The sequence below is a fragment of the Lycorma delicatula genome, chromosome 2 (genome assembly GCF_047948215.1).
Source record: "Lycorma delicatula isolate Av1 chromosome 2, ASM4794821v1, whole genome shotgun sequence".
Lineage (NCBI taxonomy): Eukaryota > Metazoa > Arthropoda > Insecta > Hemiptera > Fulgoridae > Lycorma > Lycorma delicatula.
In genome coordinates this window covers 209,086,432-209,105,776 of record NC_134456.1, presented here as the reverse complement: position 1 = coordinate 209,105,776, position 19,345 = coordinate 209,086,432, and the positions used below count along the sequence as shown (strand labels likewise).

At 30.5% G+C, this 19,345-nt stretch overlaps 1 protein-coding gene across 1 annotated transcript in view; it reads right to left on the bottom strand.

Annotated features, from left to right (window-relative positions):
• Positions 1–19,345, bottom strand: part of LOC142320356 (uncharacterized) — a 78,700-nt gene that overhangs the window by 45,100 nt on the left and 14,255 nt on the right. Inside the window, exon 2 of the mRNA XM_075358062.1 lies at positions 83–182. Coding sequence (XP_075214177.1) covers positions 83–182 — 100 coding nt within the window. The remainder of the gene's footprint in view (positions 1–82; positions 183–19,345) is intronic.

Genomic DNA, 19,345 nt, shown 5'->3' with positions numbered 1-19,345 from the left:
GTTGTTTGTAAAAAAAAAAAAATACTTATCATTCCTAAAATTTATGGCTTACCTATATGTAAATAAATGAATGAATACATACCCTTGGTACATTGGAGTCATTGATGTCCCAATCAGGATGGCGTGAGACGCCTGTCCTGGAATAAGGATACTGAGTCATAGCCGGGGATCCGGCCTCTCTCCTAAATACAGAAAAGAATCACAGTTATGTGGAAGTTTACTATTATCAGTTGACACATATTATTGTTATATTTAATTAATAACCAGCTAGTATCTAATCTAATGAAAAATAATTTATTTTCAACTTTTGATAATGTTGATAATTCTGAGTAGATCGAATTTAGATGTTTTATGTTGATGTATATAAATAAATATATGTGTGTGTGTGTAAAGTGTAAACAAATTGTGGAAGTTCAAATTAAATTCAGCAAATACTCTTACGTCAAATCGATTTATTTTTCGGCATGAGGTCACTACACCCTAACCCGAAGGTCCCGTGGGATGGAGCAACGCAAAAATTTCAGATGGAAAGAAATGGATTATAACACATTTTAAAGGGAATTAAACAAAGAAAAGTTTTCATGAAAAAGACTTTCCGCTACGATAGATCTAAACAATATGACGTCCATTTAATATTTTTCAAAGCTAATTTCAAGAGTGATCTAAAATAAATATTCACCAGTAAAAGAATAAAATTTAACAAATAATTTTACCTCAAAACGATCTATTTTTAGGTATGAAAACACTACACCAGGAAGCGTAGCGCATGTATTTTTGTTTTTTAATACCTTTTAAAAATGATATGTCACGACTTTACCTTATCGTTTAAAATTTTTGAGTTGTCCCTAATAAATTCTTCGGGGATGTGGTGGTCTCATACCTAATAGTAAATCTTTCTAAGATAGAATTTACTAAATTTTTATTTATTATACGTTAAACTATTGAAAAATTATTTAAGTTAAAGTTAACACCTGTATTTATTAACACTGCGGATAGTTTACACAATGAATCGAAAATTTTAGTTTTTTTTTTTTTCACTAACGATTATTAAATTATGATGAGAAAAATTTTAATTTGAATAATCTACATAAATAAAAGACAATCTTCGTTTTGTGTTAGCTAATAATTCAAAAACTCCGGAACCGATTTCGCTGAAAATTTCACAGTTTCATTATTATTTTTCTCGGGATTGTTTAGTTCATATAGTTATATAAGTTATTAGTTCATATATTTGTTACCCTGGCATGAGATGTTTGTTATGTATAGAAATCATCAAAAACATCGTATAACCCAGAGGAATTCATGATTTTTATTTATTTAATTGAAATACAATTAATGTTGAATTGATATTGTACATTTTATTATTTTTCTAATATAGTAATTTGTCAGATATAATAAAAAGTTTATTTAATTACAATCAAATTTAGCGATAACGAAGCAATGTCGGGTCCACTAGTTAGATAATAAAATAATTGAAACTTTATTATCATGTGTTATTGTCGACCAAAGATAATAATAATAGTAATGATTTTGAAAATAAAACAAATCATAATTACAAATAATTAGGACATTTACATTTATTTTTACAAACTCATAGATATTTTTCATCTTCATATTTAATTACGAATAAATAATGAATTAGTCAAATTGTCTGTAACACTATTTTTATTAATTATATTTCTCTTTTAATTGGATTTTTTAATAGATATTTCTTACGCTTCTTCTGAAATGAAATTACTTTTTCTTGGATTATTTTATTGCAGCCACTATATCTCCACTTATATATTTTTCTTGAAAAATAAGTCGTTTTATTTATTTAATAATTAATTTACGGTTAAATATAATCTTTTGTAAATGGTCTAGTGGTATAAACTCGTCGTCGTTAATCGGCCGATTTCGAAGTCTACAGTTCTCAGGTTGAAATATTAATGAAGGTTTTGAACCTTTTATTCGGATTTCAATAATCAATCGTGGATACAGGTGTTCTTTAATGGTCGGGTTTCAATTAACTGCACGCCTCAAGAGTGGTCGGCCGAGTTTGTTCAAGACTACTACACATTTACCGGGACAGTTACATTACAATGATAAGTCGCTAATGACTTTAATTATTGATGCGACTATAAATAAAAATATTAAAAAAAAATATTTATTATTGTAATATATAAAATTATAGTAGTAAAATAAATGCATTTCATCATAATTTACAAATCGTCATTAAGAAAATATTTTAATTAAGAAACAAAATGGATTTAGTTATCATTCTATGTTATTAAATGTAAAGTGAAAAGCAGTGTCTGAGCAGTAATACATGGTAAAACTACGTGTTGTAGGCGAATTAAAATTTTAAGAAAACAGATTTTCTATATTTAATTCTTCAAAATAAGCTACTATGAATAAAATCACTAATTAATTACATAATCTTTTATTAAAAATAAATATTAATTATATAAATAATAATAAAAATTACATAATCGACAACCCATCCGTCACAAATGACGCATGCAGGAGATGCCATCAACAAAAGAAAACAGTGTAACACATCACAGATTGATGCAGAACTCTATTCGGAATCAAATACACAGCCACACATAATGCAGCAACTGAAGTAGTTCACCAAGCGCTAGCCGCAACATATACAAACTCATCGAATCCATTACTAAAAATGCTCATAAACATTCGTACTCTAAGATACTAAATAAAAACTGTACGAGATGTCGATATTCATACGTATAAAATAATCCTCCTCAATAGACCAGACATCACATTACAATCGAAAAAATAAAAAAAAATCACTTACCAGATTGATATTGCCATACCTAACGATACAAATATCCAAATTAAATACACCGAAAACATATCCAAACACACCAAACCAGCAATAGAAATAAAAAGGCTCTGTAAAGAAGATCATCATCCCCCTGATTACGTCAGCCTCTGGCCTCACACCACACACATTCACAGCTCATCTAGTACAGTTAGGACTCAATATATACAAAGAAACTTCGAGAAATCATTCGTACTCAAGAGATAAACATTGTCAAATCTTTTTTTTAATACAGAATCAAAATACTATTTGTACCGACTTGGCTTAGCCTATCAATACTGATAAAGACCGCTACCACGCGAGAAATTTAATAATAATAATAAAAAAAAACTGCCAAGGTAGTCTATTGGTTAAACTAGTCATCGCAAAATCGGCTGATTTTTGAAGTCGAGAGTTCTAAGGTTCGAGTCCTTGTAAAGACAGTTACTTTTATATTGGATTTGAATACTAGACTGTGGATATCGGTGTTCTTTGGTGGTTGGGTTCCAATTAAGCACACGTCTCATCAGGAATATTCGACCTGAGTCTGTTCCAGACTGCATGTTTACCGGTATATTTACATTTATACTGCAGCTACATCAGGCATGGCAAGCCGGTAGGAGTAATTGCATTTGCCTGTACACACACACACACACACCCAGACCTTGCAGTAGCTGGAATACTGGTAGGAGAAATAAATTCTTACGACAATGATTTTAAAACAGCTGCACGAATTTAAAAAAAAAATTATAAAATTGTTTTTTACATGCATATTTTTGATATTTTTGTACCAATATTTTCCTTTTAGTTTATTTTTAACAAAAATAATCGGCTTTACAAGAAAATTAACGATGTTGTCCATATATGTATATATGATAATAGTAATAATAATAAAAATTATCATTATTAAGTGTCAATTAAATAAATTAACTTACATTTTACAATAACATTAGACAAATATGAATATTAAATTACAGGTGTAATGATATATTATTAATAGTATATTAAATTTATGAGTAACAATGTCTACGCTTTTGTACTTATCTGAATATGATCGATTATGCTGCTGGTTTTCAGAATCACACATATGATACGGTTTTCAATAATCACAGGAAACTTATCTTCAATCATAAAATTAAGTCTTGGAAGTAATTAAAAAAAAAAAGTATATATATATAATATTATTGGTCTAATCACAAATTTTTATTAGGTTTTAAAATCTAATCTACATTTAATAACGTATTAAATAATTATAAATAAGGTTTTTATTTATAAAATAAATTATGTAATTTCACTTAAAATCCTGGTTATAGCAACTACCTCAACTATTGCTAATGATAAACATTGCTAATTGCATACAAAAGGTTTTGAAGGAGTTAATCTTACAGTATATTCATTGGAAATAATTTGATCAAATTCATTCTTACGATAATGATTTTAAAACAGCTGCACGAATTAAAAAAAAAATTATAAAATTGTTCTTTACATATATTTTTTGAAAATTTTTTACCAATATTTTCCTTTTAGTTTATTTGTAACAAAAATAGTCGGCTTTATAAGAAAATTAAAGGATGTTTAATTTGTTTTTACCTATTGTGTTGAATTAAAAATATTTTATATAACACAAAATTGATATTAATAATAATTATAATAATTTATTTATTTAATAATATGGTAAGTAAAATTTTATATTAACCAGTTGCTATTCGCGTAATAAATTATTTATTTTGAAGATTTTGATACGTCAAACTTAAATTTAAAAGTTAAAATAGAAGAATTTAATTTTTATCAGAAGGCCTATTTTATTTTGTGACTTAACAATGTGTATAATATATATTTTTGAATACTTTATAGTGGCATCAACAATTAAAGTCATTAGCGACTTATCAGTGTACCGCTAAATGTATAGTGTTGAACAAACTCAGATCGACCATTCCTGAGACGTGTGGTTAATTGAAACCCGACCACCAAAGAACATCGTTATCCATGATCTAGTATTTAAATCCGTATAAAAGCAACTACCTTTATAAGGATTTGAACCGGAGAACTTCAAAATCAACTGATTTACGACGACAAGTTTACCACTTGAAAATTCCGGTGGGTTAATTTTTGATAGTAGCTTTTTATTACTAAATTAGTGTTCCACATTTACCCTAGTCTGTTTAAGAATTTAGTGTAGGCCTGCTTTATTTTTTACTTATGTGGTCTGTTAAATCGAATTTTATGAGAATAATTTTATTTAAATTATTATTTTTTTTTTAAACTTATATATATTACTTGATTACTTATATATATATTAAATGATGTGACAGGTTCAGGCGGACTTGAGGGCAACGTCCAGATCGATGAAGAGGAGTTTTCTCCTTTTACGGGTCGGAGATCCTGCAGGTTGGGAGGGTCTGGGGTTACCATACAGGAAGTTCTGCCTGACAGCAGTGGTGGTGAAAGTATTGAAGAGATGGTTATAGCGGAGATGCGGGTAGCCGATCGCTTGTTTACAAGAAACGAAGAAAACAGGAGAGGCTCAGACTCGTCACTAGAAAAGGGTTGTTGGCTCGTCCGCTAAGAACTACAAATTAGATTTTCCGTCTCTCCTGACATGGTCGGGTGGCAACCAGAATGATGGACAGGGGACGATTAAGCATGGAGGGCAGCGTCGAATACGTGATTCTCCTCCGGCCTCTGAGGGGAAGAAGAAGTCTCGGGCCGGTTGGAGTTCCCTATATTCGGCGGAGGAGGCCTCTGACTTGTAGAGATATGAGTCGTCGTTTGCTCTATGGGGGAAGAAGGATCTGCAGGACAACGGCGTGTAGTAAGTACAGAGTCGGCTCTTGTGAAACAGAAGTGTTTTGCTCGCAATATGAGACTTCTCTTTCGTAGAGTAAGGGAGCTGAACGTGTTGGTCCGACAACACTTGACAACTAAGATCGAGACTAAGGAGTGCTCCGGAGACATGGACCGCAGCGTTCGTATGTTAGAGTCTTTAGAGGAAGTTTTAAGCCGGCTAGAAGACGGACTTCAGGTATGACAACATGTTCGGCCAAGTGAGAAGGACAAAGCCACAGAGACTTACCAAATTGTCTCTGATGAGGCAACTCAAACTCCGGGTGGGGGATTGGGACGAGATACGATTTGGTCGCTTGACGAGCTGCGACAGGCGGTCAAAGATGAGGTCCCTGATGCCGATCTTCAACGGCTAATCCCTAGGGACTGGCCCAAGGACATCTTCCGGTCCTCTACCCTTGCTGATGGTACTGACAGTTTGGACGAAGGAGTTGGCTCCGCCTAGATTGTTGACTGGCGGTTGGAATTGAGCATTTTCAGCACATGACTGTGCTTCGGAAGGTTCCGTGGCTTAGGGACTTGGCCACTTCTGGCAATTTGAAGCCTAGTCAGGTTCTCCTTTTGCAGTCAACTACTCGGGACCTCTCCGAAGAGGATAGCAGCTTTGAGGTTGCACTTGGGTGGGCCGATCACACTCTGGTCATCGATTCTTCGGCGGGGGATCGTGAGGTGGCCTCTGCTATTTGCAGGTTTATCTCACCGGTGTTAGAGAACGGAAAGATCGACGGATGTGCTTTTGTGGCCCACAGGGGCGGGTCGAGCACAAGTCTTACTACGGCGGTTCGTGGAGTACGCAGGGAGAAGAATGGGGAAACGCCTTCCCGTTCATCTGACATAGGCATCCCCATCATCGATGCTGGTAGGTGAGAAGCGACCCGCGGGTCCGCCGATTACTACAATTGTGGTGAGACCTTTGCAGATCTTCTCCGCTCGGTGAAAGAAACAGTTTCACAAGGGGAAAACGGAGTAATCTCCGTCCGGCAGCGCCAAGGGGAGGAACTCCACCTAGGTTCGGGCGGACAGTGGCGACGCGGACCAACTCAGCAAGGATATTGCCAAAAGTAGAGGGTGCTACTACGGCCCTCGCTAGTAGGGGCTAGGGGCGGCAGAAGAACCCACACCTGGTTAAGGACGTGGATGCCCTCACATCACAGGACGAGTTTCTTCGAGAGCTTCGCAAGACGATAGGTGAGTCGGTCACTATTGACGTCCTGTCAATGAGGCCGGCTTACGGCTCTACAAATTTGGTTACAGGGCAGTGCCGCCAATCCTGGCGGACAAACTACTGTTTGATAGGCGAGTTCGGATTGGGTGGGGTTGACCTGTCGAGTGGTGCGGCGTACATCCGACGACCTTTGCTTCAGATGTTGGAATCCAGACAACAGGGCCAAGTTCTGTTCTGACGCAGACAGAAGGCAGAAGAAGTAAGGCTGACCATTTATGCAAGAACTGCCAGCAGAACCCTAGGTGCTTATCCTGCAAGTCATATAGTCTTGCGCCTGTGGGTCGGGGATGTAAGATGGCTCCATCGGCAACTGGAACTGCTTCTTCGTAGGAACATCATGGTGTCTCTGAGGGACAGCCCCATCCGTGAGTGGATGGGAGGCCTCGGTCTACCGCTTACGATTATCGGGTGGGGACTCCCTTGCAGTATCGTTGGGGGGAAAGTAAGACCTAGTCCCGGTGGGGGACCCTTTCGGGGGTTTCTCATTAGAGGGAAGGCATAAAAACCGAGTCTCGGTGGGGGGATCCTTTGGGATCCCCTCATTAGAGACATGACGCTTAACAGATCGAGTCCCGGCTATCTAGCGGGAACTTTGTTTTCAACGAGGTTGTTAAACATACGAGGCTACGGCACCGAGGGGTGCCGTATGTTTAGTTTCGGATCCGGCTCCAGGGTGGGCAAAAAAAATCGCCAGGATTCAAACTCATAACTTATTGGACAATAATACTATACAGAACGCAACTGTGAAATTACATTTAAAAAAATTTTGATTCATTACAATGTAATTATTAAAGAAAAATTATTGTTCAGGTCATCTTAAATATTCAATTTTATTTATTATACTGGGTCATGAGTTTGTGTTTTTTTCAGAACTAATAATAAAGAAATTCGTAAATGATAATTTAACTGTACTGTAATTTACTGTTACTCTATTTTAATAATAATAATGCGGGTAGATGTAATGTGATGGTTTTTTATTTAGGTTTATATGATTAAATTAATTTATTATTTTTTGAATTTATAATAAATACTTCGAGGTTTATGCAAATTAAAAAATAATTTATGAAATAATTTGTTGTACGAGTATATTACAAAATAAGTTTAGTTTTTATAACTTTCTCAACTCCGAAAATATTTATTTTTTAAAGGATGTTACTAATGATGATAATGCATTAAGAATTAAATTAATTGTAAAAATAATTTTATCGAAAGATTATAAGCCGATTAAAAAAGTACTCAAATTTAAGTTTACATCAGTGACAAAAAAATTTGTTACAGTGCTCGAAGGCAACTAATTTAACTACTAGCATTGTCAATACAGTTTTCGGCTGATGATTGATAAAGTGGTAACGTATGTAATCTGAGCGTTCCTAACTTTGTTAGAACTTAATGGTAGATTAATGACTTCACTTTAATATTTTTAGAAAAATGTTTTTGAAAGATTTACCCCCTTTTAAAATTTCCCTTAGAAACACCTTAATTAAATACGTTCTAGACATTAATAGTGAATCAAAAATAGAATAATCATTGATAAAATCCACCCGACTATGAACTAGAAATCATAACAGCAATTTAAAAAAAAATTTCAATTATGAAATATTAACTGCCGAGATATATTTGTAACGCTACGGTAACCTATATATTTTTTGTAAATTAACATTTTTTTAAAAAATATTTTATCAACTACAGGCTAACTGTTCAATTATGTTTATTAAAGGAAAATGAATATTTCAACGTATAAAGAAACCCAAGGTTGACTTGGGATTCAAACCCAGGATCTTCCGGAATAATGACAGCTTTACTATCACTTCTCCACGGTTAACGGCGGAGGCATTATATTATAAAATACATAATACGTTAACAACAATTACATGTTTTGTATTTTACTTCTTATTCAGGCTACGGTTCAGTTGGATCCGCGAATGGTTTAATTTGATAGTTGAGGGTTTAAGTTACCGTTGGTGGTTGCTTTTGGAAGAGGCCATACGAAGGCGGTAGTAGGTTGTGTAAATTCACTGATGGAAACGTCTGCCAGGAATTTGTATCGGTGGGACCCTGACAGAGGGCAAACCGATGACCGTGTTGTTATCAAGTTTAGAGGGTTTAAAAGACGACCTCCGGTAAAGCCTATCAGGGCTAAGAACAAAGGCGGTGATCCGCTTTGACCCGAAAGGGGTTTTCCCCTTCAGAGGTCAGGATGGATACTTCCAAATACTACAAAAATTTGAGAATAAGTCAAGAGTTTTCCTTAAAATAGTGTCTCTAGTAAAACTACAGTATATCTAAGATCCTCACCTTGAAGTGATCTATCGTTAATCTCTAATCACATTTTGGCTAAAGATATCCCAAAATCCTGAAGAACTGGAAATGTGACTCGCTTCAAAAAGCGGTTTACAAACATTTCTTTAGCTAAAAATTCCAGTTTAGTTTCACGGTTTTTATAGTGAATCCTTTTTACAACTGTTTTAAGTTTTCCTTATCCTTAATCCGTTTTTCCAGGGTTGATTTGCGGGTTACGTGCCTTTCCCGATTGGATCTGTACTAAGGATATCGGGACCTCTCGCAGTAATACTTCTTTGATATTTGGTGGAGGGGTAGTTAACGAATTTTACTTAGTTTTTTATTTTATTTTACAAAAGCTTTTTGCATGTTTCCTTTCTGATGAATCAAAATTCTATTTGGAGCAAAGCCGGAATTACTTCTTAATGCCTTATAATCCTCTTAAGTATTAACATATTAATTTCATTAAAAATTAGGAAAACCTTAAAAAATAAAGTTGAAAATATTTATAATGTATTATAATTATAATAATAATATCATTACAATTATAATAATAAAAAATAAATCTTAAGTTTCCTTTAAAGGATTTCTGCACACAATTATTAAGCCCACATACTACGTCTTAATTGTAACAAAAATACGTGTAATTGTTTTTGTAATTGGTTCTTAATGTATACAGTTGAAGTGAGTACTATATTCATAATTATAATATGGGATTTTCACGTGTAAATTCTGATCTATATAATGGGAAGCTAAAGCTAAATGTTCTTTTGATCTCCTTATCTATTAACAGTTGTATAATTGCATTGATTCCAAGAAAAACTTGATCGTTTTTTATTTGTGCGTTAAAAATTGAGTAATATTTACTTCGATAATGTAAGATTTTCAGAATCTTTGTTTAAAAATTTTTTATTTTCTATTAAAATAAATTGTATTTTAAATTGTAAGAATTTTATTTTTGGAACTATTATAAAATAATTGTTCCGGTTACTTTTTCTGCAGTTTATTTTTCTCAAACGAAAACTTGTTAAAATTTAGTTTTGATGTCTTTTTGAAAATACCTCGTAACTAATATAGCCTAAAGTTTCCTGTAAAAACAATAAAAGTTTTTTTTTATCAATTAATTCTAAATTTGTTGTGTTGAATTTATTAAAACTTGATTGATATTGTAGTACGTGAATTTTTTAATCCTCTACTTTGAATAGAACATTTAAAAAAAATATTATTATGGAAATTAATTTACAATTGCTAAATCACGAATTTTACTTAGCTTATATTTTTACACAAGTTTCCTTATTATATGTTAAAAAAAAAAATCTTTTACAAAGTTAATGAACTAATAACTGTTAAATCAACCGGTCATTATGTTACTTATGATATAATTATTGCTTTTAGTAATGTAGTATACAAGTCGACTATGTTTGTCGTTTTTTAATTGTATGTTCGAGCGCGTGTTCACAACACATGCCTGTATAACGTAAAACACACTCACACAAATTCAATGTCTTTCAACACCTGCCACCTTACGTTCGAAGAAAAAATAAATAATTGAAAAACGAATAGACAAATCAATCAAAATGTTTTTTTTAAATTAATTAAAATTAAATAAATAATAATTAAAGTTTAATAATAAATAAATACAGAATTCTGAAAAGAAAAAAATTAGAAAAATTAGTCAGAAAAAAGAGAAAAACAAAATTAGTTATTTTTTGAAAAATTATAATAAAGTTTGCATTTAATTAGTAAAATGTTTTGATCCATTTAATTAATAATAAGTAGATAAAATAATAAATATAAAGCATTCCTGAATAGTAATAAAAATATTTTCCTGTTTATTAAACAATAAAGTAAAAAAAATCATTATACTTATTTTTAGCTAATGATTAAAATAATTTCAGCTAATATATAGGTGAAATGAGAATATAATTAAAGAGAATATAATAAATATAAAGGCGCTTTTAAGTTTCCTTTAAAGGATTTCTATACATTAAGCCCACATACTATGTCGTATTGTAAAAGTACGTGTCATTTTTTTTTTGTAATTGCTTCTTAATGTACACAGTAGAAGTGGTAACTGAATTTTTATTTCATAATAATTCTTGTTTATTTTTTGCCATTAGTTTGTTTTTTTAAATAAATTGATTAGTTTTCTTTAATAAGAGATTATAGAGTACGTAACTTACAGCTGGAGTCAGGAAGCCGCTGGGAGGGCGAGCATAATACAAGCGTGCGTATAACTGGTAGTAGTAAATACTCGTACAACAATTGTTGGTTAACACACATTAAACTGGAGTGAATCATGTCAAACAGACGGATATACGGTGAGTAGGTAGGAGCGGGCGGCGGGTAATGTTAAGCGACACTTTCTTTCTTACTGCACAACACTATACATACTGTACTGTAATAATACTAGGGTATATAATTAGTGCGGTTGATTGGACGTGAGATTAACGCAATCGACATGGTGGCGCATGCGTTAAGCCCCCAGCACACCAATCCCAGTCGGACATCGATCCGATCTGCTTCCTCCTGATTGGGTCGGATTGAATATTTTACTCCCCCGACTTCCTTCCGACTTAGACTGACATTTAACGATTCCCTTCCCGCTCACGGCCTAGTCTAGTCCTACATATATTTATAACGATTTTATAATTTAGTAATGATGTTTTATTTTTATTTTTAAAAATAGTTCGTATTTCGAAGAATAACATTTTGAAATTCATTAAAAAAAAATACTTCTCAATATTTTAATTATTTCTTTATGTACATTTAAATACAATAATTATATAATTTATGTATTTGTTGTTTTATGCGGGTTAAAACGGTTGCGTAAAGCCAAATGTCGCCGTTCGTGTAAATATAGGTCTGTTACTTATACCACGCATTAATTTACTGAAAAAAAATTTCTTATTTAAATTTTGTTATTATTTTAAACCGATTCATTGAGTATTGTTAAAAATATTTTTTAGCTAACAAACACTTTATACACATATAAATATTTACCAGTATTGAAATGTTCTTTTTTCGGTTTAAAATAATGTCTTTTTCTACCGCGTTTTGGCCTGTTATATTCTTTTAATATACGCCACATTTTTTACTCTTCTTCATATTCAGTTGATATTATTTACATAAAAATTACCTACAAATTTTATCGCAAACTCTATTTATTTACTGTAAATTTAATGATGTTATTTTGCCATACAATTTTTTTGTGTAATATCAATCGTTTTCAAAAAAAAAATTACAAAATTTATATTTTTGGGTCGTTTTATTCTATTTTTATACCGAAAACCATCAAATTAGCCCTTTAATTTAAGGTCTAAACATTTTAATCTCACTTTATTTACCCTTGGAGGAGGTGAAAACTTTTGCAAGTAATAACTGGAAAACAAAGGGTTTCTAAATGCATATTTATATTGATTTTTCTTTATTTTTCACTCGTAAAAGGAGATTCTTTCGTTTCTTTGTGAGAAACTGTGTATAATTTATTGTTAATAAATTAAAATCATTTATAGTGGTATATTAATGCATTAATAAAACCGTCGTGTTTGTCTAGCGGTAAAACTCGTCAACGTAAAACTGAATTCGAAGTAGAAAGTTCTCGGGTTCGAATCCTATTAAAGGTTAATATTATAATGATTATTATATTTTAGTATATTATTATTTCGGATTTGAATATTAGGTCGTGGTTATCGGTGTTCTTTGGCGATCGGGTTTAAATTAATCACACGTCTCAGGTATGATCGGCCTGAGCCTGTACAAGACTAAACTTCACTTACACGTCAAGAACAAGAGACGCTGCTGCCTGCGGGCTCCGAATACAGAAAGCTATGTGAGATATCTGGAGACTTCCTGATATGCATACGAAAAGAAAGAAAGAATGCAGCAACTACTAATCTTGCACATATTAAACTTTTTGTAAAACTTCTCGTTTTAAATGTTACCTTAATTTTAATTTTTTATACAGTTTTCTTATCTTTCTAATTATGATGTATTTTGAATGTAAAGTATCTGAATAAGTTATAAAGAGCTTAAAAACCCTTATCTTATTTTATACAATAACGTGTAATTTAATTATTTACCTAATTTTGTAATTTTTTTCATCGTATATTATTTTCATAAATAGCCTACGTAAATTTTCTTTACGGTTTTTTGGTAGTGTTTAGTTTTAAAAATAAGTCATAAAGAATCTTTCGTATTAAACATATTAAAAATAATTTAAATCTTGTTCACGTTGGAGTAACTTTAAATAGAATGATGCCAATAAAGCTTACCACCCATTGTTACTGACGGTCTAGAAGAAGAAAGCAAGAAATTTATATGCAAATGTTTTTTTTCTTTACAGAAGCATTTATTTTAATGAAACATGCCTTACTTATATTTATCGTTCAAATATACACATAAAGTAGCCCTAATATAGTAATATAAATAAAAAGGAGAAGAAACAAATTTAAATTTAATGAAATTATTAAACGTTCATCTAGATTAATATTCGTACAAAGAAATGACAAAAAAAACTTGTACTATAAAGACAAGTATAAAGTACCCCGTATGTCAACATATTTATTAATAGTCTACAGTAATTTTAAATTAAGTTAATACAATTTTTTTAGCGAATTAAATTTCTACTGTTCAAACACGATTGACAAATTTTATAATTTTATTTTTATGAAACAACAATAACACAAACTAAATTAACATACCGAGAAAATTTAAATGTTAATTTAAAGGAATTTTTTTCTTTTTTAGTTGAATTAAAAGATTTATTTCATACCAGTTTTTATTAAATAGTCTTTTCCCATATTTCCCACGGTAACATCAAGTTTTATATATATATATATATATATATATATATATATACCTACTTACTTTATTGTGTGTGTATTACTTTATAATACACACACACATATATGTGTGTGTGTATTATAAAGTAATGTGATAAATGATAATAATAATATATGTGAATAAATAATAAATAATTAAGCGTTCTTGACATAATTTCATGAACACACATCAATAAACACAAACAAGCAATGAATCATAATAATGCATATATTGAAATTTAATTCTGTAATAATTGTTTCTAATTTATCGATGTAAAAAATTATATAAACCTAAATTTGATTGTTATTTTAATGAATTTTGTTAAAAATAAATTATCTCCTATGGTGTTAAGTTAACATGTCAGAATATAATTATTTATGCGCAAAATCAATAGCTACAAATTAAAAATATATTTTTTATAATTTTTTTTATTATTATTTTTATAATTTTACATAGAAGAATAAATTAATAAATAATTTTTTTAACAAAATATATTTTTTTTAATATTTTCTTTTATAGAAAAACAAAAAACCTAACTAGTTATTGAAAAATATAAGACGCTTAAGAATCCGTAAAAAAATTAATTAAAATACGATTATAGACCGCATAAAACAATTTTTCTATCATTTTTTGAAGTTTTTCTATTTAAATTTAAAAAGGGTTTAAATTATCCATTATGAATAAAAATAATTTTAAAGAAAAGAATCATTTATAATAATTTTTATGACTAAAATTTATAGTAATAAATTAATAATTTAAAATTTATAAATTATTGTCGAATTAATTTTATCTCTTTTCTAATAGAATATTATTTATTTATATACTCGTATTATTAACTAATTTCTTTTACGCCTTCCTATATAAGGACTACATACAAGTTAGGTGAATTTTTCATCAAATTCTTTATTTTTTATTTGAAAAAAAAATATTACTAAGGTAATTCGTATATAGTTATAAAAGATTAAGAATTTATTTTTAGCATGTAGTCGAAAAAATAGAAAAGAAGACGGGATCTGTAATTCTTATTAAAGAGATTTTTTTTAAAATACGAACAATCTTTATAAAAATTTTGTTAATGATATTTAGAAGTAAAAAAAATATTATTTTTAAGATGAATCAAACCGAATAACTACTACCGTTAAATACGATTTCAAAAAATTCGCCGGCAGTAACTCCTATTAGAATTACAACTTAAGCTATTAAGTCTGTTCTGTTCTTTGTATAATTTGAATTTAATATTTTACAAAAGAAATTTAAATTAATCGTGTCATTAACTTTATAAGTATATTTTCAGTACGGCGTATAATGATTTATTATAACGAGAAAAATACTAAATTACGTGATTCATTGAAGAATTTATGTCGATGAGACCAGAATTCAAGTTGTAAGTACAGGGACAATTATAAAGTATTATGATTTTAAAATAGGCGCTTATCAAGCGGGTGGGATTGCTAAGTCAAATATCGTGATATGCCTCCAGATATATAGCAGAATAAAAAAAAAACGAATACAAATTCAGAAGTGATAAAGATCTTTATAAATACAATGAAATTGAGAAAATGTCACATTTCATCACAAAAAAGAACAGCTTAAGACACCTTCTGAGACACCTTATGAGAACAAATAATAAAAGGCTCAAAAAACAAATATTTAATCGCATTTAGATATTTACGACAAAAATAATAGATCTCAGTGGTTCAAAAATAAATGTAAATATTTGATGAAATATAACAAGATAAATCAAAATTGGTACAAGATTTCAGAAAAGGAGAAACTATTTCTGTTTCCAAGAAAAGGAAAAAATAAATTAACATTTGATTAAAAAGTTACAAGTTACAAAGTCAAAAATGAAGAATTACTGGAAAACAGAAACGCCCAAAAGAAAGAGAAATGAATGCAAATGTTGCTTCACGTGGTTGTGGTCAGCCAAAATCAGAAAAAAGTAACTTTTCTTTCTTTACCTTATGATAAACATTATTTATGTTTTTTATTAATATAAATTTTTAGGAAGTTACTGCTTTTATTTTCTATCCTCGCTTATTGTATACGTCATTTTCGTAAAAATCTGTGCAAATGAAAGCGGGTGCATTATATATTATAGGCAGGTAAAAACTGCAGCAGGGTAATTACTTTTATATAAGTTTATACGATAAATGTACATCTACATAATTTTTATATTTAAAAATTTCATTTTTAATTAAATTTTAAACAAATCAGTTTATACAAATACAGAGATAGAAGAACAATTGCTAACATTTACAGGACCCAAACAGCAACAGTAATAATTGAAGAACATAAGAAAGAAGCCGTAATAAGAAAGGAAGTGCGACAAGGATGTTCCCTATCCTCGTTACTTTTTATCTTTACATGGAACTAGCAGTTAGTTAAAGAACAATTTAGATTCAAAGTAACAGTACAAGGTGAAAAGATAAAGATGCTACGATTTGCTGATGATATAGTAATTCTAGCCGAGAGTAAAAAGAATTTAGAAGAAACAATGAACGGCGTGTATGAAGTTCTACGCAAGAACTACCGCATGAAAATAAACAAGAACAAAACGAAAGTAATGAAATGTAGTAGAAATAACAAAGATGGACCACTGAATGTGAAAATAGGAGGAGAAAAGATTATGGTGGTAGAAGAATTTTGTTATTTGGGAAGTAAAATTACTAAAGATGGACGAAGCAGGAGCGATATAAAATGCCTAATAGCACAGGCGAAACAACCCTTCAGTCAGAAATATAATTTGTTTACATTAAAAATTAATTTAAATGTCAGGAAAAGATTTTTAAAAGTATATGTTTGGAGCGTCGCTTTATATGGATGTGAAACTTGGACGATCGGAGTACCTGAGAAGAAAAGATTAGAAGCTTTTGAAATGTGGTGCTATAGGAGAACGTTAAAAATCAAATGGGTGGATAAAGTAACAAATGAAGAGGTGTTGCCGCAAATAGATGAAGAAAGTAGCATTTGGAAAAATATAGCTTAAAGAAGAGACAGATTTATAGGCCACGTATTTAGGCATCCTGGAATAGTCGCTTTAATATTGGAGGGACAGGTAAAAGGAAAAAATTGTGTAGGCAGGCCACGTTTGGAATATGCAAAACAAATTGTTAGGGATGTAGGATGTAGGGAGTATACTGAAATGAAACGACTAGTACTAGATAGGGAATCTTGGAGAGCTGCATCAAACCAGTCAAATGACTGAAGACAAAAAAAAATACAAATCAACCTGCTGAGGAAGTTGAAATCTCTTTGAAAATACTAAATAAGAATAATAAACAAAAACAGTAAGGGATAAACATTTTATTCTAATAAATTTATTATATTCTGATGCTAGAATGTAATTTTATATATAATTTTTTAACGCTGTATAAGTCGTTAAATCATTTAAAGTTTCTTTAGAAATTTTTTTTACTGTACATAAAGAAAAATCTAATTAAAAATGTTTATAGATGTGATACTTTTAAATAATTTATATGAACATAATTGTTTAATTACTAAAAATACAAAACTTAATATTTTCTTCATTTGATCAAATTTCTTAGTGCTAGATATCCGAAACGTACATTAAATCTATACATTAAAATTTCGTTCGGTTACAAATGGATATATATATATATATATATATACGTAGAGTAATCCCTTGTTTTTTGCGGAGATTATGTTACACGAATAGAGAAACCTTATCTTTATGGGAAAAAGTTGGCTACCTCCTTAAATCATAAACTGGATTTTTACGTATAGAACAAAAAGGTAGTACGCGATAAATGCTTACCAGAAATACATTCAGATTAAATAAATATTTTACTTACAGTAATTTTTACGTTCAACTTTATTGTGAAAGATTATAATTATTTTCAGTAATACTAACAAAATTTTATATTAAAACAAAAGGAAAAAGTTAAAAAAAAAAAAATACTAAAACATCGAACTTTGTCATTTTCTGCTAAAAATATTCGTTATTTCTGTCTTGTTTTTTCGTTTTCTTTAAACTTTTCACGGTACGATGCCAGTGCTATGTCTAGTTGATCTCTAAAATTCATGGAACGTTCTAGAAAAGGACCATTTCACTAACTTTTGCGATAACTGTCAACTTAAATTAAAATTTCCATTCGGTTATTTGAGGTTAATCGGCGTAATTGAAACTTCGTTGTCATCAACCTTTTCCACCCGGGTAGCTGATTGCTCTTCTGTTTTTCTTTGAGTTCTTCGTTTATAATTTCCAGAAGTTCTTGAATATCTGATATTTCAATTTCTTTGAAACCTTTATCTGTAATTTCATATATCAGTAAGGCAATTTCCAACGCTAGAACCAAAATCTATTTTTTCTGCTGGCAAGCAGAGACAGTCGAGTTTTATTTAATCTACCGATTCTTTTACGTCGGAAATGTATTATACGATATATTTTTTTACAACATCGAAAGGATGACAAAGATGTATCGTTTTCCGTTGGCCGTAACGATCTGCTGAAAGTGCGCCGTAGATTAGATTTGAAAACGGCGATGGTCTCTTGATCTATTGGTTGTAACAGGGCTGTCGTGTTTGGGGACATAAATAACACTTCTAGATTAAGATTTAAAAATGTTATCTGTTCTGGATGTCCAGGAGCCTTATCTATCACTAGTAGCGTTTTAAAGAAGAAACCCTTGATTTCAAATGAAGTTCAACTTCTTTTACGAAAAAAAGAAACCGCTGAATGAAAAGGGCTGCGGTTATCCGAGATTTCTGACTGGATTTCTATAAAATTGGTATATTATTGTTATCCTTCTTTTTTAATGCTCTTGGGTTAAAAGATATTCTACATGTACAATACGTAATTTCTTTAAATGTTGTTGAAAATTCGTAATTTTTTTTAACCGCGTATACCGAACCTGTAGCGAGGGATTACTCTACAGACCGTACATTCATCTATATTTATTTAAACAAGAAATTTAAAACATTGGCAAAGTACTGCATAAACTTTTCCTGTTAAATAGTATTATTGTAAAATCGTACAAAATTGTACAATAAACAATTCTACAAATTAAAAAAAAAGTAATATTGTGAAATCGTAAAAAAAATCCCTAAAAAATTGTGAAATTAAATATTCTATAAATTTGAAGTAAAAAGTAAAATAAAAACAAAGTTGTAAAACATAAAATCAAAAATTCTACGATATTGTAAAATAAAATAGCCTTAAAAAGCCATTTATGTACGTTTACACAAAACATATATGAGTTTTTAATAAAATTAAGTCAAAAAACAAAAATATATCCTTTAGATATATTTCCCAGTGGGGAATAAATCTTAAGCAAAGAATTTCTAAAAAATATTCTAATATAAAATTTCAAAAAAATTTGAAAATATTTAAACCAAAGGGAAATAAA